The sequence below is a fragment of the Cololabis saira genome, chromosome 12 (assembly GCF_033807715.1).
Source record: "Cololabis saira isolate AMF1-May2022 chromosome 12, fColSai1.1, whole genome shotgun sequence".
Taxonomy (NCBI): Eukaryota; Metazoa; Chordata; class Actinopteri; order Beloniformes; family Belonidae; genus Cololabis; species Cololabis saira.
In genome coordinates, this window is record NC_084598.1 from 8,535,150 (window position 1) to 8,558,977 (window position 23,828).

Here is a 23,828-nt window from a genome sequence, read left to right on the forward strand (position 1 = left end):
ATGTCCACTTTGTCATAATTGCTCAGGGGTCATGTTCTGGGTCTCTATTACAACTTCTGTTTAAATAAACGCTTTATAAATAAAATTAAATTGAACTTTAATGTGGCTGAACGGGGCAGGAAATGACGATGCCGGAGCATATTTCATGTTTGAAGTTATCTTTTATATGAATGTTTTACACTCATTTTCCAAACATATGCACACTAAATGTGTGCATATGTCTTACTTTCAACAGTTTGCCGTTTATCGTGCTCGGCTCCTCTGGATGTCGTTAAGTCTCCTACATTTGCAATATGATGTCATCAGTTATGAATTTCTATGAATGAAAAAACTAAATTGTGATCTTCACAAGAAAAACATGATGCAGTGAGACAGATGTCAAGCTTTACAGAACTGTTAACAATGATTTTACTCACTATGCCCATATATTTCAAAATTTGGCTTCCAGGAAAATACAAATCGAAATCAATAACAATGATGGATAAATTCTCTATCCTACAAAAGTGACTGAAATGGAAAGACGTCCAATGCTTGTGTGTCTTTGTGTCTCCACTAATAAACACAAGTCCTACTTGCTATGCAACGGTTAAACAATACAAATCAGAACCAGATTTTGGACAGGCGATAATTGCAGGAAGGTCCAAATCTAAGCAAGAAACTTGAATAAAATATGCTACGCATCAAAACAAAGAAGAACAACATCTGGAAACTGTAAACGAAGTCTGGGATTATCTTCCTTTCAAAGGCTGACGGATGAATCTCACCTGTCCTCATAATTCAGCAGCAGGCCCTAATTTTACTGTGTACCAACACCTACAAAGACATCTGTTTGCCTGGGGTTTATGCAATAATACAAAAAAGCAGGAGGGCTAACCTGCCCATTCATTGGAAGCAGATGTGAGGGATCCATTTCCTTCTATAATAAGACGTAATTATAGACGGGGGGAGCAGCGTGTCTGTGTGAAACTACGCAGTGGCTGATCGGTGAAGTGAGCCCTGCAGGCATGAGGGAGAGCAGTGAAACTGCAGGTCCCTCTGTGTTTTGACTCATCACCCTGTTAATGCGCAGGCCGGCACATGCCGCTGACCTTTCAGGGGGAAAGGGAAAGAAACCAAAGAAGAAAAGAGAGGAAAGTTTAGGGGTCAGCTTTCATCAGTGAGACTGCAATTCCTCTGAACTGAAACTGAGAGTTTACAGCCAAACTCTGCTATTCTTGGTGACGACCAATGGCACGGGAACATTTTTGAAAGAGATTTTCACTCCGCTCCGAGCCCACTACTCCACGCCGAAGAGGAAAAAAGAAAGTGTTCTGATTAAAATAAGGAAATTTGGACTATATAACAATTGCGTTCATGAGGATAAAGTTTCAAAAAAAATAAAAATTAAAGAAATAGTCTCTTCTCCCCGTGTGTCTGCCTGTCATGCACTGGTATTTGCGCACATGTTGTTTACTTTTAAGCCGGAATTATGGTTCTGCGTCACACCAACGCAGACCTTACGCCGTAGGGTCCGGCGTAGGGTGCGCGTCGCCGCGAACCCTACGCCGTAGGCTCTGCGTTGGTTTGACGCGGAACCATAAATCAGCCCTGAGCAGCTCTGAGGAGAGACGGGAGGGAGGAGGGGGAGCGGGTCCCGTCCCGTCTTCGCATCGCCCGCCTTCGCACAGAGAGTCTGGATGAATTGCAATCACAGGCTGAGCCTACTGTTCAAAAAAAGTAGGGGGGACAAATACATGATTTTGAAAAGTGTGTGTGGGGGGGGGTCCCCAATGGAAATTGCGTCGTGGCACTAACGGGCAGCAACGGCGTGCTGCCACTCAATCGCTTTATTTTATTGTATACTATTTATATACTTATTCTAACTTTTACTGTGACCACCAAATAATGTGGTTTTCATGGCCTCCATATCATCCACAACATCTAGATCTCAGTCTCCGTGAAAGTCAGTATCACGGTGGCTGGACACCCTCTCATTCATTCTGACGCCAAACAGGCTGCAGGAAGCCACTGCGCATGCTCAGTAGGCTCATCCATATGCATTTATGGTAAAAAGTGGACGTGTAGATGGCGGGATATGAGGCGGATTCAGCTGCGCAACCTTCCAGCTGGACTGCGTGCAAGTCTGCGTAAACATGGTTTTATTGATCCGGATTTTTTTTTGCGCCCGGCATTTTCGGCTTTTGAGTGTACGTGCACTTTTAGTATGACTCCTACGCACTCCATTTTAAATGAGGCCCCAGGATTCCTTGTGAACAGAGCATGCGCAGAAAACAAATTCCTGTTCCGTTTGATGGGGATATTCCGTTTGGTGTTTACATGACCGAATATTCAGGTTTTAAAAGGAGTAACCCAGGGGTCATATTCGGGTTTAAAAAAAAAACAGAATATGAGCAAATTCGGGTTATTCAAAGGGGTTATTGGTGTTTACATGGCCGTGCAAATTCGGGTTATTGCCAATATTCGGGTTTTAAAAGGGTTATTGATGCATGGAAACGCAGTCAATGCACTCGCTTTGGAATACAGAAATATAAAACTAAGCATTGCTTCTGAAATGCTGGTTCATGCTCCATATGTTTTATTGTTAATTTGTTACTTGAAGTGATTCAGAAACAGAGGAATGAGTTTTGCTTGTCTTTTCCACACGTCAGCAGGAAGAACTTGCAACATGATTCTTGCAACACATTCTACATCACACGTCCTTCCAAATAAGCATAAGTAATGTTTGTGCAGAGGTCAGAGTGCTTTTTTTTCCTTCTTCCCTCTTGAAATGTATTCATGGGCCTTTAACCTGACCAGCCCGGGACTGATCAGAGCCTAATCTCAGCTGGACTGGTCTGCTCTGAAAAACAGCTCTGCTCCGGCTCCTTTATTATCTCCTCCAAATCTTGTTTTCTATTATTCCTGCACTACGAAAGCCATGATGAAACAACAGACTGGGGTTATCCATGTGCACACAGGCAAGACTGATGCCCGTTGCCAGAGGATCTGAGCAGGAGTCTGATGCTTGTGCCAGACTCTACGGCCGGTGCCCCCACCCCCCAGCACTTGAACCCGTGACAGGGTCATTAGAAACCCTGGGCAGGTGGAGCCTGCTGGGGCCTCTCGTCCTGAAACAGCATCCTCTGTGTTCACGCTCCACACACTGCAAATCACACATGCCCTCATATCAAGGGAGGAACCATTTAATTACCACTTTCTAAGCAATAATTGCTTTCTTTTCTTTTTTTTTTGAGTTGCCGCCTGCATGAGGTCAGACATAAAAGTGAAGCCTGTCCTAACTTTCATCATTATGGCAGACAGAACGTCCAGGGTAACCAGAGGTGGGTAGTAACGAGTTACATTTACTTGAGTAAGTTTTGGGAAATGTTGTACTTTTAGGAGTAGTTTTGAATCACTATACTTTTTACTTTTACTTGAGTAGATTTGTGAAGAAGAAACTGTTACTCTTACTTCGCTACATTAGGCTACGTTGAGCTGTTACTTTTCTTTTATCCCTTTTATCCACGTACGGATCAATCTAATGACATCACTGAGTGATTCTTTGGGAAAAATGTTTGTTTTTGCATGTTTTGTCACATTTACACAGACTCAAACACACACATAGTTTCTATGAGTTCATGGGCTTGTTCTAGTTCTGCCTGGTTAAAAAAGAAAAGTACAAAGGCTTGAAATTTTGTGCTACTTGTGCTTAATTTATTTTTTTATTCTGTTATTATTTTATTATTTATTAAAGTACTTGAATTTACTTTAAGATTATTTTAATTTAAGCTAATTTTTTATTTTTTTATTAATTTTAATTTATTTTATTGATTTAATTTGCCTGAAGATGATTATTTTGTACTTTTGTCTGTTTGAATGGTTGTGTTAAAAAAAATAAATCAGACGTTACTCAACAGTTACTCAGTACTTGAGTAGTTTTTTCACCAAGTACTTTCTACTTTACTCAAGTAATTATTTGGATGACTACTTTTTACTTCTACTTGAGTCATATTATTCTGAAGTAACAGTACTTTTACTTGAGTACAATATTTGGCCACTTTACCCACCTCTGAGGGTAACCAAGATTTCTAATTTAGATTGGAAAAGCCAATACATGTACATGTACCTCATGTAGATAAAGGGACAGATCATGCAAACAAATCCGCACTGTGTGAAGTCGAATTAAGTGCTTTAACTTGAAGGAAAAAAAACAAACTTTCTGCACTTTTTAAAGCTGCCACTCCCTGAACTCTGTCCTTGCTGACGCTGCTTTTATTTATAGCCAGTGCTGGTGGTCAGCATGTATTAACTAAGAAAACAGGGTGAATCACAATTATTCCACTTAACTAAACATAGCTGTGTAAGAAGTGAAACTTTGGGTTCAGTTTCTAAAAGTCTCTGTTACCTCATGAACCATAAATTGACTCATCTCTGACTAAGTAGCTGCAAGAGTCAAGAGTACGTAAACAGGGTGATTATTTGGGTGACATCTCACTCCGTGGAATCAGAAGATGTTTAGGGTTGGGAGAAAAATTACATACACTTCAGCTTAAAAACCACAGACATTCCCTTTGCCTTGCTAAGTAGATTACAACCCCAATTTTGAGCTTGAATGGGCCTGCCAGGTGCACGCTGCCGAGCCCCTGAGCATCTTATGGATGTTATTCTGTAAGACGTTAGTCAACATTATGGGTGCAGACATGCCTATATGTGTTTTTGCACTGAAGTGGCAACAAAGACCCTGAGCAGAGATAACATCTGAATGTCTTCCCTCATACTTGCAGACAGAAAGGGACCTGGAACGGCTTCAAGAGGAGTATATCTGAAACTAATCAGCGGGGCTCATGGGTGACTGTTTTCAGCCAGAAGCCGTGATTTTAATCAATTCCAACAGACAGCCACCAACATAGTCCACATTCCTTTGTTATCAATACTTTGATATTCAGTGCTGCGTTTTTCACACATTGCCAGTTGTTTGAGAGTGAGGCAATGTGAGCCCGGAGGGGGGGGGGACTAATGAGGGGAGCTCTTACTGCAGGAAACTTTTCATAGTTCATCTGACTATTGGAGGATGATGACATGCTCTTTCACTGTGCACATCATCCAACCTACCGGTGACTGTTAGAGCTGCTTTTGGAGTCTAATGTTGTTCCTAATTCAGAAAGGAGCTTTTGTCTTTGCCAGTTTCCGTATAAATGTACAATGAAAGGTCTGGATCAGGCGTGTGTGAAGGGACTGAGCGTGAAAGTACGGCAGCACAATCAGGGATGTGTGATCTACTGTTTTTATTAACCTCCTAAGACCTGGCATACACATATGTGGACATCACACATTTGTCTATGCCATTACATTTTTTCTTAATGGTGGTCCAAAGCAACAAGAAAAAAAAAGCACCACGTTTAAGGAGGTTAAAAAACAATATATAAAAATCTGGAAAAACACCACTCATAATAATATAAAAATAAATACAAATTAAAGCTGCAAGCAGCGTTGCACCCTTGTGCACGTTCAGGCTCTAGTGGAAGCTTGTATGACTTGCATGTAGATTCTTCAGGCCTGGACATTTAGTGGATGACACCAGCTATGACTCTCTATGTCAAACCATTCAAATTATGGCAGAAAATAGGAACTATCACATATCAGATGAAGGGGGGTCACGCTTTTTGGCGTCTATCGTCGCCACGGTAACGCTTTTGACTGAGAAAAGTAATGCACGTCGTCACAGGATGGAGACGCACATTTTGATGTATAACACACCTGGGTGCACGTTACAGTTCGGGCCGCATTAACTGTCAAAGGAATGGCATAAATTGCGCCAAAATTATGCGATTAATTCAGAATGTTCAAAATGGCCGACTTCCTGTTCGGTTTCGGCCATGACGCCAGGAGACTTTTTTTTAAGTTCCGACATGATACAGGTGTGTACTGATTTTCGTGCATGTACGCCAAACCCGTATTGTGGGGCTTGAGGCACAAAGTTTTCTAGGGGGCGCTGTTGAGCCATTAGACCACCCCCATTAATGCAAACCATTAAATATCAAATTATTCGCCAGGCCTGGCTTGCATGCAAAATTTGGGGACTTTTGGGGCACGTTTAGGGGGGAAAAAAAGGCCCTCATTTTGTCAGAATAAGAAAAACGAGGAAAAAAAAAAAATTCCTACGGATACAATAGGGCCTTCGCACTGTCAGTGCTCGGGCCTTAATTACACGTGTTTCTTCATTTCCCTGTGTAGTAGTGAATAACAGTAGACCACACCCTCATGATTTCTCTTGTCTCCACCTCTGCACCTTTATCAGATTGTTTTGTGATTAGAGTTGGCACAGCAACCCACTGGCTCTTCAACAATGTTACGAGGACGAGCCTGTCTCCGTCAGCGCTTGCTGTCCGTCCTCCCTTTACATATCAGCAGTCTGGACTGAGCTCCACATGTGAACGTGAGTTTGAGTTTTAAATACAGTCCATGAGAACAGATATATTAGAAGAGAAGCAAAAACAAAGTACACCAGTTGACGGTAGGTAGAATGCAAATACTATCTTATTCTACTATTATTAGCTACATTACAGTTGTAATTATTGATAGAACCTGCTGTTACATAAACATATATTGCTTTTCTGTCTGATACTACAAGGGTAAAAGTATTTACGCTGCCCTACCAGACCCATTCACTTGGGGAAAATTCTCTCACATGCAATCGGTCTGGTACACCTGTAGGGCTGGGCAATTTTGGACAAAAATAAAATCCCGATTTTTTTCTCTGAAAACCCGATTTTCGATTTCAATTTCGATTTTTTTGGTAAAACTACAAAAGACAATGGAATAAATTGTTTCAAATATTTTATCTTCATTTTTAAAGAAAAATAGCAAACAAATTTCCCTATTTGGAAGGAAGTGCAATTGAAAGATACTGTAAATCCTCCTTGAGTTTAGTAAAGTGACAACATTTACAATTTTCTTGACCAAACAAAGATGACTAGACGAGCTCTGTCTGTAATGCAGCCAGCTGCAAAAAAGGAAAATCGATTTTCCAATTTTCCTTTTTTTAACATCGATTGTGATTAATAAATCCGATTTAGATTTAAAATCGATTAATTGCACAGCCCTACCTGGCATTCACCGCCATGTCCCCTGGTACATAATGTACCGGGTCAATCACAACAGGATGAATTGGGGTTTTATGCCACAACTCATTACAGGAACGTCAAAACAACCGAGCCGGCTGCTGACACTTGTTCCTTTGCTCTGACTGGTTATATGGACTGGTTATATGCTTATCCGGTGACACAAAAGCAGTTACGTTTGCGCCCGTCAGGGCTGCCCCGTCCCCTTTGAGGTCAAAGTCCAGCGAAACTCATTTTTTGTATCTGAGAAACAAAAGAATTAAGCCCACTTTTAGCACAATATACAAAGTGATTGTCACTAGTCTACCATCCACAGGCGGAGAGTCCCTTCTGCTTTGCCTTTGTCTGAAATAATCAATCAAATGCTTCAGAAATGACCAGGAATCTTTCACTTATAATTGGTATCACTGCAAACTATATGTTTTGTGCAAGAACAGAGAACTTAACAAGGTATATCAATGTAAATTAAAGTCAATGAAGTTGCATACTTCCAGAAGGATTTTTCATCTTATATAAATATTCAGAATCAAAACAGATTATCATAAGAAATGAGGCTGTATATTATTCTCCTTCTAAAAAAGTTGCAGTTCTGTTCTAATAGATATAAGATAAGATAAGATAAGATAATCCTTTATTATTCCCTCAATGGGGAAACTCCTGTGTTAGCAGCAGTACACTTAACATATACACACACACACACACACACGCATGCGGGGAAGTGGGTAAAAAATTTTAAAAAGTAAAAGATATATATATAATTAAAAAAATATGGACAGTATATACACAATACACAATATACAGTGGAGATAAAAAATATAAGATAAAAAAATAGTGCAAAGGAAGAAAAACAGTGCAAAAAAGCAGGTAAAATGAGTGTGAGGTAGACAGATATTGCACATATGATTTGCACATATGGTTATTGCACGTTATTATTGTCCGTTAGCTACAGTGATCGGCCTATAGTGATATGGGCTCTATGCTTCATTCATGCAGCTTTAGAACAGTCAAAGCAAGTTTGTGTGCGTGTGTGTGTGTGTTAGTGTGTGTGTGTCTCGCTGTGTGTTAATCAAAAGACCTGTTCCATTACAACAAAATTGGGCACATACATCTTCAAAATCAGCAAACCTGAAAGGAAAAGGTCTCCCACCGAGCAGCTCTACTCATCTGAAACAGGCTGTGATGGAAATTCAAATGTCATATTGTAGAGAGAAACACATAAGAACAACATGGGCTTGTACTTTGGCATAATTAGGTCCTGGGGAATTCATTAATCCTTAGTTCCAGTGTGTTACATGCCAAGTCCAAAAAAAAAAACTAAATCATGAAAGCTCGTGAACAGCTTTGTAGCTGCACGTTGTGACCGACCGCCAGACTCTCCAACGAGGCAGAGCCCACTGAGCAAACAGAAATAAAAACCTGTGGGAAGTTCCTCTATGGCTTATCATTTAAAAAATAAATAAATAAAAAAATGAAAAGGGTTATGGTGCTGAGGGGGAAAAAAAGGTGGGGGGGCTGTTTGCTGAGATATGTAACCAGAAGAAGGGATTAAGTGGATTTTAAAATAGCTCAGATACAAAATAGATTCCACCTGAGAAAAAAAAAATCAACACAATGATTAATTTCTTTCCGCTGGTGGAAAACAGGGGATCTGAAGTGTGCACAGGAAAGCCTGAATAAACTTACTCAAGGGGGAAGTGGGATCTCCTTGTTCTATAGATAATTCCCGGTTTCATTTCCCAAGCAAGGGTTGTGACTCAGCAAGGGACAAAATTCCAGACCGTCAAAATGCCACGACAATAGAAACAATAGGCCGCCGGGCCCGGCAACATCTGTAGCACAAAACGATCTGCTTGAAGACCAAAAAAAAATGAAAAGGTATCACAAAACGGAGCAAATCCCTGCTCAAAAGAGCTTTTCCCTTGTTGCCGTGGGCGTCAGAAATGAGCTCTTTACAGGAATTCTGGTGACCCTGTCGCCACTGCGAGGTGGACCGGCTCAAAGGTTTGAGACGGGAATAAAGGCTCATGTGGACACGGAGAAGACAGACGGACACAGAGAGAATTCCTCTGAGAACAAGCGTTTCATCGTGTGTGTGTGTGTGTGTGTGTGTGTGTGTGTGTGTGTGTGTGTGTGTGTGTGTGTGTGTGTGTGTGTGTGTGTGTGTGTGTGTGTGTGTGTGTGTGTGTGTGTATGGTAAGAAAGAGTTGTTATGTCTGGTGGGACGACAGCTGACGTGATAACACGAACCAGACTGGTAAAGCTCTGCAGTTCCTCCTCAGGGCCTCTCATACCTGAGACTATAGGACACGCTGGAAACCTGTGATTTAAGAACTTATTCATCCGCTTTCTATACCTGCTTCTTCATGTCGGAGCCCGGGGGAGGCTTTTACAGATGTCCCGCTCCACTGTGTGAACCAATCAATGTGGCACATGTTCAACTACGCCGTCAAAGGCTGACATGTTCTTTTGCTGTCAACCAAACAAATGCTTCTAAAGTAAAGATTAGGGATGGGCGGTATGGACTAAAGAATTTATCATGATAATTTTTGGCATTTATCCCGATAACGATAAAAATGACGATAAAAAAAAATACCAATTCAACTCCATCTTTTTAACTATAAATCTATCTCACTCTCAGATCCGCCATGTTTGTTACACAAAAACGTCATCAACAGGAATCTTTCTTTCTTTCTTTCTTTCTTTCTTTCTTTCTTTCTTTCTTTCTTTCTTTCTTTCTTTCTTTCTTTCTTTCTTTCTTTCTTTCTTTCTTTCTATCTTTCTTTCTTTCTTTCTTTCTGGCTCATTTCTTTCTTTCTTTCTTTCTTTCTTCCTCCATCTTCCTTCCTTCCTTCTTTCCTTTCTTCCTTCCTTCCTCCATCTTCCTTCCTTCCTTCATCTTCCTTCCTTCCTTCCTTCCTTCCTTCCTTCCTTCCTTCCTTCCTTCCTTCCTCCATCTTCCTTCCTTCCTTCCTTCCTTCCTTCCTTCCTTCCTTCCTTCCTTCCTTCCTCCATCTTCCTTCCTTCCTTCCTTCCTTCCTTCCTTCCTCCATCTTCCTTCCTTCTTTCCTTCCTTCCTTCCTTCCTCCATCTTCCTTCCTTCCTTCCTTTCTTCCTTCCTCCATCTTCCTTCCTTCCTTCCTTCCTTCCTTCCTCCATCTTCCTTCCTTCCTTCCTTTCTTCCTTCATCTTCCTTCCTTCCTTCCTTCCTTCCTTCCTCCATCTTCCTTCCTTCCTTCCTTCCTTCCTCCATCTTCCTTCCTTCCTTCCTTTCTTCCTTCATCTTCCTTCCTTCCTTCCTTCCTTCCTTCCTTCCTTCCTCCATCTTCCTTCCTTCCTTCCTTCCTTCCTTCCTCCATCTTCATTCATTCCTTCCTTCCTTCCTTCCTTCCTTCCTTCCTTCCTTCCTTCCTTCCTTCCTTCCTCCATCTTCCTTCCTTCCTTCCTTCCTTCCTTCCTTCCTTCCTTCCTTCCTTCCTTCCTTCCTTCCTTCCTTCCTTCCTTCCTTCCTTCCTTCCTTCACGTACGTTGTGCGTCGATTTAACACAGAACCATAAATCAGCTTTACACAAAGACGTCATCAACGGGAATTTATCGTTTCTACCGTGAGATACAAATTCTTACCGTGGGGAATTTTTTTGACGGTATATCGTGAACGGTAAAATATCACCCATTCCTAGTAAAGATAGTTAATAAATAGCTGTTTTAGAAGGCAGGGATAGATGAGGGAAGGTGCTCGTCGTTTCTCCATTAAGAGGGACAAAGCAGGACGGATTGTTTTACTTCCCATACAGCTGTAATTGATAAATGAACTTTTTTTGGATACTGTTTTATTTGACAGTCCTAGAGAGCAAAAGCCAATACTGAACTGGAACCGGACAGTGGGCCACTGCCCGGTTTGAGAATCTTCACAGGAAATGCGACAACGGCACCGGGAACTAATAAACCAGAGCTTTCTTTTTTGTTTTAAAGCAGAGCAAAGCATCCAGACACGACTACAGTACTTCTTTGTGGCAGGAATGTGTCGTCCATCTGCACACACAAGCCTTGGTCGGTTATTTTATTTGATTTTTTAACAACCTGTGCTTTTTATTATCTTACCTCTTTTCTTATCATTTTATTTCACTTTCTTCGTTATTTAAGCATACTCTTAAATTAAATACTCTTGATTTTTGAAAACCGCGCAAAGTTATGGATAAGCCCTGAATGCAGGCATTGTGACGTAGAATTGTCAAATTGGTTTAATTCACTGCACGAATCGGCACAGATTACTTTTGTAATACTGTGTCCAGTCTTTGTACGTTTTGACCGTATAGAAACGTAATTCTCGTCAGTTGTGTGAAATAAGACCTGGAAACAGGTATAGTGGTATAGAATTGTCAAATTGGTTTAATTCACCGTATGAATAGTTACAGATTACTTTTGTAATACTGTATTTGACCTGGTCTTTGTACGTTTTGCCCGTATAGAGACGTAATTCTTGCCATTTTAAGAATGAGATGTACCTGCTGAACTCTACTGACCTTACTTTTTAACAACTTGTGCTTTTTACCTCTTTTCTTATCATTTCATTTCATTGTATTTGTTATTTACTGTTTAATTATGTCTTGCCGCTTTTAATGTCGATGTAAAGCACTTTGAATTACCTTGTGTTGAATTGTGCTATACAAATAAACTTGCCTTGCCTATTTATTATTTTTTTTGGTTGCAGATAAAATAAATATAAAAAAAAGATCACCCCGATGACCTGAAATATAAGGTGCGTTTCCATGAGGGTTTCTCTGAATCCCAGTAGCTACCACGACGGAGTACGCTAAAACAAAAACAGAGGACACATCTCTGCCCCTTTCTGTTTACTTGTTTCTTTTTCATCTCCTTTTACACCGCTGGCCTTTTGCGAACAGCCCAAAATGCGCATTACCACCATCAGGTGGTCCGCTGTGTTTGTTGGGTCAGTGGTTCTCGTGCGGTGGAACAGATACGCCGGCTGAAGAGGTTGAGGGGGGGATCTTGTTAGCGGTTCCTGTCTAGCGGGTTTACCCTGGAAACACACCTATTGTTCACTGAGGTGGTGGTACCAGCAGAGAAAAGTAAAAAGCCTCCCCACCCATACAGACCCACGTCCCTCCTACGCCATCACGTTTTTAAGAAGCAGACCTGTCTTTAAAGTGGGCTTTTTTATTTCTGCTGCACACATTAGGGGTTTTTGTCCAGAGAGGAAAGGGAGGGAAAGTGTTGAGGTGGCGACCATAAACACATACAGCTGATTATATCGTAAATAACAGCCATTTAAGGAACTAAGAATATCGTCTTTAATTTCCGATCAAACCTAAATAAAGACAGGCCAACAAGCATCATGTATGTTGTAGCAGCTATCAATGGCAGATTATAGTAGCTGTAGCACGGTAGCCCAACCCAGTCTCACATAAAAACGTACCCTGCCTACGCTGGTCCAAAGTGCAAAAATGTAGAGGGGTTACAATAATAGCCCTTGAATTGTTGCATTTTTCTGCCTATTCGTTTTGTGTCCAAGTCACATGACTTTCAAGATTCTGGCCCTGACACCAAAAAACATGGCGGACATTTCTAATTTTTTACCAAAAAACATGGCGGACATTTCTAATTTTTTAGTGAATAAAATCAATATTTTGAGTTAGTTTCTGCATAAAAATGCGTTTTGATTACATTTCTAGCGAGAAATATATATTTTACTTTCATAATATTCACTCAGTGAATGTACATAATCACTCGCTTGTTTTTTCAGATCTCGCCAGAATAAAGGCTGATTTATGGTTCCGCGTTACACACGGAATTTACCACTCTCCGTGCTGGTGCCACGGAAAATAGTGGTGAGAGGTTGTGGGCATTTCATGGATTTTTGGGTTGAAAACCAGGTCAGATTGAAAACGTTGCAGCTTCACATTAAGCCTGATTTATGGTTCTGCGTTACACCAAAGCAAAGCCTACGCCGTAGGCTCTGCATTGGTGTAACTTGGAACCATAAATGGGTTGGGTAGCCAATCAAGTTGTGTTTGTTTAATGAAGAGATTTAAAACGAGAGAGAGATGATCAGCATTAATGAGGTAACACCTTGGGCCCCTGAGCAAGGCCTTAACCCTAATTGCTCCCTGGTGTGTGTGTCTCAGATGTAATTTGCTTTGGATAAAAGCGTCTGCTAAATGACAGTAGTAGTAGTAGTGACCAGGGAATGCAATGGCTCAGGAAGAATACTATCACGTTTACACATAGCCGGGTATTTACAAAAACGGATATTTCCCCCTCTACGTTTTGAAAATTACACAAGATCGTTTTCAAAATCTCTTCATTTACATGAACCCGCATAAATACGCTGTAATGGTGCTATGAGCAGCCAAACCTGCAGGGGGCAGTGTAACGAGAAGATAAAGTCATGCTAGCCAATCAGAATCCTGGAAAAAAACATCAACAAATGACACGAGTAACTTCCAGTTACTTCCAAGATGAACGAGAGTCTTTCGTTTGGAGTGACAGAGAAGTGGAGTTACTTTTAAGTGTGACTTTAGAATATAAAACAGGTAAAATACAAAAAAATATTGACGGTGGCCAAAGTAATTGTAAACACATAAACACATGATGCTGGTGACGTTTCTGTCACATAATGTGACGTTCTGAAGCCTAAATGTCCATTTCTCTCCGTTTACAAGCAAACGTGAAGACGGGGTTTTTGAAAATCTCCACTTTGGCCGGAGTTTTCAGAAATGATGGTTTTTGGTGACTTTGAGCTTCGTTTTCGTGTAACCGAACGGCCAAAATGCATGAAAACACCACGTTTTTGCTACGTGTAAACAGGGCCTTAGTGTTACAACTCCAACAACAACAACAAGAGAAAGCAGAATCGGAGAAAAGGGAGCTGAGCATGTTAGTTCTTTATTACTTCTCACCGGGTCACTCCCAGTCCCCGGCCGGGGTCACTGCACCGGCCAAACCCCCTCCGTGAGACACCTTGTAGCGCGGAATGTGTCTCTTCTTACAATGAAGTCTTGTAAGAGTGGAGGCTTTTATGAGAGAGAGACAGAGATCACTCTGCCCGGGCGATGAGAAAACATCCACACTGATAAGACGCCGGGACGGGACTTTTTCATAAACACATCACACAATGTGAGAGGCAAATCTGGTTATAAATACAATAGCAAAGGAAAAGAAGAATTACAACAATCCTTCACCTGAGTAAAGCACCCAGGGGAGGGGGGGGGGGGTCTATTGTGTTCACTGTTTAAAAGCACATTTGGACAAAAAGGGGCGCAGTTCTCATGAATGCCTGGAGACGATGGAAGACTCAATATGGACAAGGCGGGATGGAGTGCCATTGAAGGGAAACTGCTACACAGTTAAGTTAGCATTTCAATGAATTTGTAATAAGTGCCAGTGTGGGCGCCCTCAGGGGGAAGATTGAGGAAGACTTTGTAAGATGAGGAAATCAGGGAGAGTCGATTCCAGGCCTTTTGTTCTGGACTCTCATTAGATTTAACCCTTGTGCTGTCTTTGGGTCAAAATGACCCAATTCTTCTATCCTTCTTTCCTCCTGCCATGCTCTCTCCTTCCTTCTTCCTTTCCTCTTTTCCTCTTTTATACCCTCCTTTACTCCTTTTTCTTCCTACCTCCCTTTCGTCATTCCTTCCTCCCTCCCTTCTTTCCTTTTCTCCCTTCTTTCCTTCCCTTCTCTCTTCCTTCCATCTTTTCTCCCTTCCATCTTTTCTCCCTTCTTTTCCTCCCTTCCATCTTTTCTCTCTTCCTTACTCCCTTTCCTACTTCCTTCTTTCTTTTCTCCTTTCTCCCTTCCTTCTATCTTTTCTCCCTTCTTTTCCTCCCTTCCATCTTTTCTCCCTTCCTTACTCCCTTTCCTACTTCCTTCCTTCTTTCCTTCTTTTCTCCTTTCTTCCTTCCTTCCTTCCTTCCTTCCATCTTTTCTCCCTTCTTTCCTCCCTTCCATCTTTTCTCTCTTCCTTACTCCCTTTCCTACTTCCTTCTTTCTTTTCTCCTTTCTCCCTTCCTTCTATCTTTTCTCCCTTCTTTTCCTCCCTTCCATCTTTTCTCCCTTCCTTACTCCCTTTCCTACTTCCTTCCTTCTTTCCTTCTTTTCTCATTTCTCCCTCCCTTCCATCTTTTCTCCCTTCTTTTCCTCCCTTCCATCTTTTCTCCCTTCCTTACTCCCTTTCCTACTTCCTTCCTTCTTTCCTTCTTTCCTTCTTTTCTCCTTTCTTCCTTACTTCCTTCTTTCCTTCCTTCTTTCTTTTCTCCCTTCCTTCCTTCCATCTTTTCTTCCTTCCTTCCTTCCATCTTTTCTCTCTTCTTTCGTCCCTTCCATCTTTTCTTCCTTCCTTACTCCCTTTCCTACTTCCTTCCTTCTTTCCTTCTTTTCTCCTTTCTTCCTTACTTCCTTCTTTCTTTTCTCCCTTCCTTCATTCCTTCTCTTCTCCCTCCACCCTCCCTGTACTCACAGACAGCACCAGGGTTAAAGCTCACTGGTTAAATCTCACTGGTTAAATCTCACTGGTTAAAGCTCACTGGTTAAATCTCACTGGTTAAAGCTCACTGGTTAAATCTCACTGGTTAAAGCTCACTGGTTAAAGCTCACTGGTTAAAGCTCACTGGTTAGAGCTCACTGGTTAAAGCTCACTGGTTAAAGCTCACTGGTTAGAGCTCACTGGTTAAAGCTCACTGGTTAAAGCTCACTGGTTAAAGCTCACTGGTTAAAGCTCACTGGTTAGAGCTCACTGGTTAAAGCTCACTGGTTAAAGCTCACTGGTTAAAGCTCACTGGTTAAAGCTCACTGGTTGTGACCGCTGGCCTGAGGGCTCAGCAACCCAGAGACTCAAAGGCTTGTGTTTTACAGGACTGAATTTATTAACCCTCTCCACAAACGGACAGATCCCTCTCAAATCATATCAGTAATACTGAGTTGTGCTCCGTGCCGTGGGAGGGAGACTAAACAGATTAGATGTGAGGGATTTTTTTTTCCCTCTGTAAATACCTCCGACCGATAGCTGCTCTTTATTACTTGGTGACAGCGCTGCGTCCTCAAGACAGCTCATGACCTCAGCGTGAACCGCCGCTTTTATTGCACCTGGAGCTCTATTACTCAAGAACCCAGAGTGAACTACATTTAAAGTGAGTTTGACACAAAAAGACGAGGCCTGGGGGGATATATTTCACCGTCTACCTTTTCCGTTTTAGATGAATGTGTAACGCTGCAGATTAAAGATTAAAACCACATAAGAGAATTCAAAACATGGCCAACCTCTCATGGGCACTTACTTGTCTGGACCCTGTACAAAAAGCTGCAAAAACATTGCATTTCCCCGGCTTCTGTGGAGGTGTATTGAACACGTTCTGTCCGAGTGGAGATAAAAGACAGTTTGATTGGCTTCCGTGATCTACTTCAAAAGGAACATTAAAGGTAGATTTGAGTCCGTATAAAGTTTGAGGCTTTCATTACAGAACGGCGCTGATGCATTTACGGTTAGACACAGGTTTGAAACAAAGGCTCAGGGCCTCTTCAGAGCGGGAGAGGTGTAAATGGAAAGACTGGGACTCTAGTTACAACAGGCCATATTGAGTATGTGGACTCATGTCAGCACATGCAGGAGCTGCACCAGCTGAGGTGCAGCTGAGGTGCAGCTGTGTTTGGAGTCGGTCCCTCCGTCTGACACGGATGCGCTATTGAGCATAAAAGCACAGAGCAACCGCAGCCGGGAACCACACGTCGCTGCAGAGAGGTATACGTGTGTGTGTGTGTTTGTGTATTAGGGTGTATCACTCAGAAGCGGTGAGACCCAAAAAAAAATTTTTTTAAATCTAATCTAATTTAATCATCTTTACAGCTTTGAAGTTTCTCTGCAGTCTAAACTCCTGATTGGTGTTGCGCCCGTGTGCTACACTCAACCCGGGTTTGGAGGAAAACCAGGGGCCGGATTCACCAATATGTTCTTAAGAACGATCTTAAGAAATGTCTTAAGATCTAAAATTAAGAAGTTCATAAGAAAGTTCTTAAGTGCAATTCTTCAATATTTTCTTAAGAACCGTCTTAAGAACTGTCATTTCTTACGAATTTCTTATTTTTATTCTTGTTTTTCCTACTTAAGAACTTCTTAAAATATGTCATTGCATTGCACGCGCCAACAAACCACATTCATACAGGTATTTTGTGTCTTAATCGTCAGTCACTCACTAAACATGGAGAAGGAGAAAAAGAGATGCAGGAACTTTTCAAGGTTATGGTGGATGAGATTAATGTGCGAAAAAAATACTATTGGGGAAAATTAATAATAATTAACTACCATGCTAACTAACATGCTAACAAACAGTTAACCGGCTCTTTGTGCAATTAATTACAAAGTATATCCTCAAACTATGACCTACTAGTCTAAACTTGTCTAGACTAGTGTGGAAAAAGGTGATATTAGAGTTTTACCTTTTCACAGAAGACATTTTAAGGTTGTCTTAAAGTTAAGAAAAAAGTCAAGAACAAATTTGAGAACTTTTATTTCAAGAATACCATTTATTCTTAAGTTTTTTCTTAAGCAGAAACTTAAGAAGAAAGTTTAGAAAGTTTTTGGAGAATATGACTTCTTCTCTTTTTTGTTCTTAAGACTGAACTTAAGAAAAAAATGACACTTAAGAAGATTTTTTTTCTTAAGAATGTTTTGTGAATCCGGCCCCTGGTTCTTTTAAGGAACTGCATGAACTGATAAGATTCTAACTAATAAAACAATAACACAAGCTCTCACTGATAGCGAATTACAAAGGATGAAAAGAAAAGCGGTACAGAGTAGCTCAGAGTTTGTGATGGAAAGACAGTGGGGGGGACGATGAGACGATGAAACGTAAGCCCTTTATAACACCAGAGAAGTGCTGAATTCTGTCATCCGGGTGGTGATTTATACTCATGCTTCTTATGAAGTATGTACTCAGGAGATCAAACACACAACAAGATGATGACCATTTCAAGCTGTTTCCTCTGAACCCCTGCAGGGAATGGACTAATTCCAAATAGAGACTTAATTCTCTGTATGGGTGCTAATATACAACCAAATCAGTTTTGTTCGCAAAGTATAAAAAAAAAGGTGAAAAGTAAAAAAAAAAAAAGGTGTGGTCACATCCAGTGCTTGAATAAATGTAAGTTTATGGTTGAACACCGAAACTCCAAATATCACGGTAGATGATCGGTGTTGGTTCAGCTGCTCGTGCACATCCACATCTTTACGACCTGTCATACGCCGCACAAGTCATGTATTTAGAAAACAGGAAGGGCGTGCATGGAGTTCTGTCCAACCCGCCAAATTAAAAAATGATTCCAATAACATGACGGAAAAAAAATAATACTTGACAGTCCAACGGGTCGATCAAACCGGTGCAGTTTATTTATGAATCATGTATTTTTTTGTAGAGCAGAGTTCTCCTTGTTGCCATGGCGCTGCTGTGCTGCCCTCCCGAACCGCTGGAACGGTGAGCGGTGAGCGGAGCGTGGAGAGTAATTAACCCATAAGTCACGGGCAACCGTGCTGAACTGTGAATCAGAGTCAGGTTCACACTTTTCACCTCTCTGACCCGCGTGTTGCTCCAAGTCACGCCTGCTGCAGAGTCAACAACAAATGTGGTCCTGCTGGGTTGCAGTCCATATGTGCCTGTTTTCTTGAGGGGGTTGGGAGTTGGGGGGTTGGGGGGGGGGTTCGGTGCAGAGCTGTCCCGTCAGCTACAATGGCCTCCCTCCCGGGGCTATAACTCAACAATGTAATGTTTACCGAGGCTGGACCTCAGTTAGCTGAATGGGTCCACTGTTCAAACCACCGACTCAAGTTGGTTTTCGCACCGCTGTGCTTTTGCACCTCTGTGGACTCTGCAATCCATTCTTAATATGATTTAAACATCAGGTGCAGAGGTGTCAAGTAACGAAGTACAAATGCTTCGTTACCCTTACTTAAGTAGAAATTTTGGTTATCTATACTTCACTGGAGTAATTATTTTTCAGACGACTTTTTACTTTTACTCCTTACATTTTCACGCAATTATCTGTACTTTTTACTCCTTGCATTTTACTGTAAAAACTGCCTCGTTACTCGTTACTATTTCATTTCGGCCTTAAAAAAAAAACTATCCAGTTAAATTGCTCCATCCGGATAGAGTGAATTTGGTTGTGGTTGTTTCAGATGTTCTTGTCCAGTTTTGTTCTTACATCCGTTCCCTCAGATTCCTGCAACTAAACTTGGATGTACATTCCAATAAAGGTTAGGATAAATGATAACATGCCTCTGAAGTTTGACTTTTTGCACCATTACAATACTTATAGGCAACTAGTCATCATATCTCCTGCTCTCTGAAACACATGTTAATGCTCAATAGTACACATATATGGTTCTTTAATATATTTTCTTTTTACTAAGATGCATTCATTTTCAATGGCTTTTGTCCTTAATGTCTTTTTTCCCCCTTACATTACTTTTACTTTTATACTTTAAGTAGTTTTGAAACCAGTACTTTTATACTTTTACTTGAGTAAAAAACTTGAGTTGATACTTCAACTTCTACAGGAGTATTTTTAAAGTCTAGTATCTCTACTTCTACCTGAGTAATGAATGTGAATACTGAAGACACCTCTGATCAGGTGGCTGTACTGGAAATGACAAAACACCACAAAGAGAACCCGACCGCCTCGCCTCATTAGACCAGATTAAATAAATCATCTGATAAAACTCCTGCAGCAGGAGGGTATATATTTGGATATCATTTTGATTCTTTAACGGACCAGCCCCAACTTAGGATAAGAAAGTAATGACATTAAGTGTTTCCTACTTTTTTTTTCCCCTTTATCAAGAAGTAGGGTAGGAATACTATTTAACTATTTAATTATTATTTCAGAGTCATTGATAGAACAGATATGTTTTTTTTTATGGAATTTTTGGTTAGTATATTTGGCATGATTATAGCACTAAGAAATATGTTTTGGTGTGTATGGACTTTGACTTTTTTTTTTTTTTTTGGAAGTTGAGTTGTGGGGGTTTTGTGTTCTATGTATCTAAAGTATACCCCTCTTTTTGTGGTTGAAAATATAAAAATACAATAAAAAATAAATAAAAAAAACCTCCTGCAGCACAATATTCAGCAGCTGGATTGAGGGCTGGGTTACATGCAGCTCCGGCAAAAACAATCCACACCGATGACACGCACTCCTAGGGCTATACAGTCATGGGAATCCCAGTTATCCTTCTCCCACCCACGCACTAACCCCAATAAAGTCAAGGGACACTGGTAGCCTATACTGGGAGATCCCTCAGTTGCCAAAATTGTCAGCGGCGCTGCCCATGCCCCATGGCGGGTCTGACAGCCTTGGCCAGACGACTGCTCGCTCTCTCCCTGCACTGCATGTGATAAATCAGACCAGAAGAAAACAACTCTCCCCAACACGCTGGTGTGAAACCATTAGCTTCTCCATTCGATCTGCAGCAGTAAAGTGGCCGGCATGCATAAGTCTTTACACTTGCGCTGCTGACGGGCTCACGGTGGGAGACTTGCGACTCTTGATACCCATTGAAGGGTTTTTATTGACTCTGATTGTTTGAGTTGATGCGCATGACCGTGACATTCCAGCAAGGGAGGGAGGAGGGTCCTGTAGTAACACCGCTAACATGTGCTTAATTGAATCAAGAGGCAGTCAGCCTCTGCCATCGTTCACAATCATAATGCAAGAAACAGATGCTTGTGGTTCCGGCTAATTCAATTATGTCGCTATTGTTGACTCGGTAGTCAATCAAGGCAGTGGAAAAAGTGTTGTGGCACATCTCCTGCTACAGTACCTTCCTGTGTCCATGCATGACAGATGAGCTCCAGATCAAATCATAACAGGGGTGTCAGAGATACCTCCACCATGGCAAACTTTTTATTAAGTCTAGACGCAGTTTGTAGGAGTGGGGGCGGTCTATTCTCAGCTGTTAGGCCAAGATCAGGCGTTACATGATTCATACAACAGATATAGAGAATTGAAGATAGCACATTACTTAGATTACAATGTCAGCATTAGTCTAGAATAAATGCCCACAGAGCGCGGGCAGTACAAGTACAAGTGAAACAGTTACTCTCTTAAACGACTAAAGTCAGCCCTCAGTATAATTGTTCATAAGGAAAAAGGGATCTTCAATAACTTTTGTTTTCCAGCTTCTCAGATTTAAAGATTTTGCTCATTTTGTTTGTTGGATTACAGATGTGGATCTGCATTTTAAACTTGTGCAAATCCAGTTAATGACTAAGTAAATAAGCCCACTAATAAAATGCCCTATAAATAACGTTCAGCTGCTCAAGGTATTGGATGAAAGGGAATAGAGAAGAACAATGAAGTCTTGTGTTCACGTTATTAGAATGAATAACAGCCTTTTTTCTCAGCTTTTATTCTGAAGGATCCCTTGTTCTCGTGGGGGCAGAGTTGAGATAAGGCTGATAAAAATCCAGCAGTGATTTTCATGTGTTAGGAGTCAAATGAACTTTTTTTTTCCCCTTTCAATAAGTGCATGAAACTCTTTGGATTGGCCGACAGTGAGTGCGGGCTCTGCGGAGTGCAGAAGTTTGGAGAAGTCTGGGAGTTGCGGGCTCCTGAGTCCTGGGAGACTATGAATAGCTTGTTTCTATGGACAAACCTAACCCGGCTTCACTCCACAGGAGCTCCTGGCCTGGCATATTACCTCTAAAAACGCATCTAAACAGCATATCCACATGCAGGGTTCCTACACATTTTTCAAGGTCAAATTCAAGCACTTTTCAAGCACTTTCAAAGGTCGTTCTCAAAATCTTCAAGAACCTTATCGCTGGGGTAAAATATCTATAGGAATATATATATACTCATAATTACTTTTTCCGCTTTTTATCACAATTATGTACATTGTATCGTGCTGTAAACATCTAGTTATGTTTCATCTTACTGAGTTTATTTCTCCTTGTAATAACTAAACTATACAGTCTGACTCATACCCGGCACTTTAAAAAACCTCATGTTGTACATTTTCACTCTTTTGATTATATGTTTGCTCTTGTATTGTATTGCACCAATCACCACAACAAATTCCTTGTGTGTGTTTTCTTAACAAACTTGGCAATAAACCTTTTTTCTGATTCTGATTCTGATTCTGATCCCAATTTTGTGAAAGACACAGAGTTGTAATTTCCAGCACTTTCAAGCACTTCAACTAAAATTCAAGCACTTTTCAGGGCATTGAAAACACAAACATTGAAATTCAAGCACTTTCAAGGGATTTCAACCCTTGCACATGAGACATGCGTGCAGGGCAGCAGTTGTGCTGCAGCAGTCCCACCTGCAGGAGGGCAGCCTTGCACCCGCAACCACACACACAGAGTATTCTAACACCGACATAAACATGATTATTCTCAGTTTAAACCATGTTGGAGTTGAATTTCCAACATAGTTGGGGGGGATTAGTCTTTATAGATTAGTGATGGCACTAAATGTGGGTATAATGCCCAGTGAGGGGGGTTTAAAAGTACAAAACAAAAAGTAATAATGAGACAAAGTTTGATCTGACTTACAGAAAGCAGATGGCATGTGAGCACCAAGGTGAGGATAAGTCCACGGCTCAGAAAGCTCGGAGTGCCCATGTTTTTTTGTTTTCTTTTTCCAGTAGCAGCAGCAGTAACCCAGCTCTGGGTCCGTGATCAGTCCCCCTGGTCCGGGATCAGACCCCACTGGTCCCACTGGTGCGGTTCTGGAGCGGCGGGTGAAGCGACGCGGCGGGTCCGGCCCGCGGGACTCATCCACCGGTCACAGCCCCAACCCCAACCCGCTCCCTGGCCGGAGCCTGGATCTCCAAAAATCACTGGATCCTCGGGACCTTTTTCTGGAGCTCTCTGCAGCTTCTGATCGCGCTCACACTCCTCCGCAAAACTCGGGACTTTTCCCTGGGCTGAAGAAGAAGAAGAAGTGGAAGTGTGTGGTAAAGTCCTGCGCAGCGGAGCTGAGAGAGAAAGAGCGCTGCTGCCGGGGAAGGAAAAGACGGAGTGGAGTTCCGGGAGCTGCAGATCCCAGCAGATCCCAGCGTGGGCTAGACGCCACCCAGAACAGAAAACAGAGCCGTGCACGGACGCTTTTACTGCATGACCGCACACCCTTCGCATGCACGACAGTAATACCCGGACAGACAGGGACTTCACTTGACTTGACGTGCAGTTGTCGTGCACGCATGTCAGGACTGTTGCTTTATTCTAAGTGAAAGCCCTGCAGGCAACTCTTCAGGAATAAAAGTGCAGGAGTGACTGTGGGGGGAGAAAAAGAATCTGGACAAAACAAGATTTTTAAAATGTGACATGCACTGATTTGATTTACTGCAAGGGAATTTAAAAGAGGACGTTTAATTACTAATGTGCCCCAGATGGACAGTATTCCCATTAAAACTGCATCTAATGGAAATTTCTAGTTCAAGATTGATTGATGATTGATTGATTGATTGATTGATTGATTGATTGATTGATTGATTGATTGATTGATTGATTGATTGATTGATTGATTGATTGATTTGATTGATTTGATTTATTTTGTACATGTAAAAGACAACAATTAAAAGAGAAGATTAAAAATGTCATACTTTAACACTTAATATCTTAATTTACATGTGCAAAAAGGAGTAGGAAGAAGTGTAAACTTATTTAATCCTACCCCCATTCCCTAATCATTTATAAGTATTTATAATAACTAAT

General features: G+C 41.4%; 1 protein-coding gene across 4 annotated transcripts in view; it reads right to left on the reverse strand.

Annotated features, from left to right (window-relative positions):
* The window catches only part of hspg2 (heparan sulfate proteoglycan 2), a 198,005-nt gene extending 174,928 nt beyond the window's left edge, over window positions 1–23,077 (reverse strand). The window contains exon 1 of one of the 4 annotated variants that reach the window (XM_061735372.1): window positions 22,665–23,077. In XM_061735372.1, the coding sequence (XP_061591356.1) occupies window positions 22,665–22,733 (69 nt within the window). In that variant the 5' untranslated portion in view covers window positions 22,734–23,077. The remainder of the gene's footprint in view (window positions 1–22,664) is intronic. The other 3 variants (XM_061735373.1, XM_061735374.1, XM_061735376.1) reach the window with 3 other exon arrangements.
* Window positions 23,078–23,828: the final 751 nt, after the last annotated feature.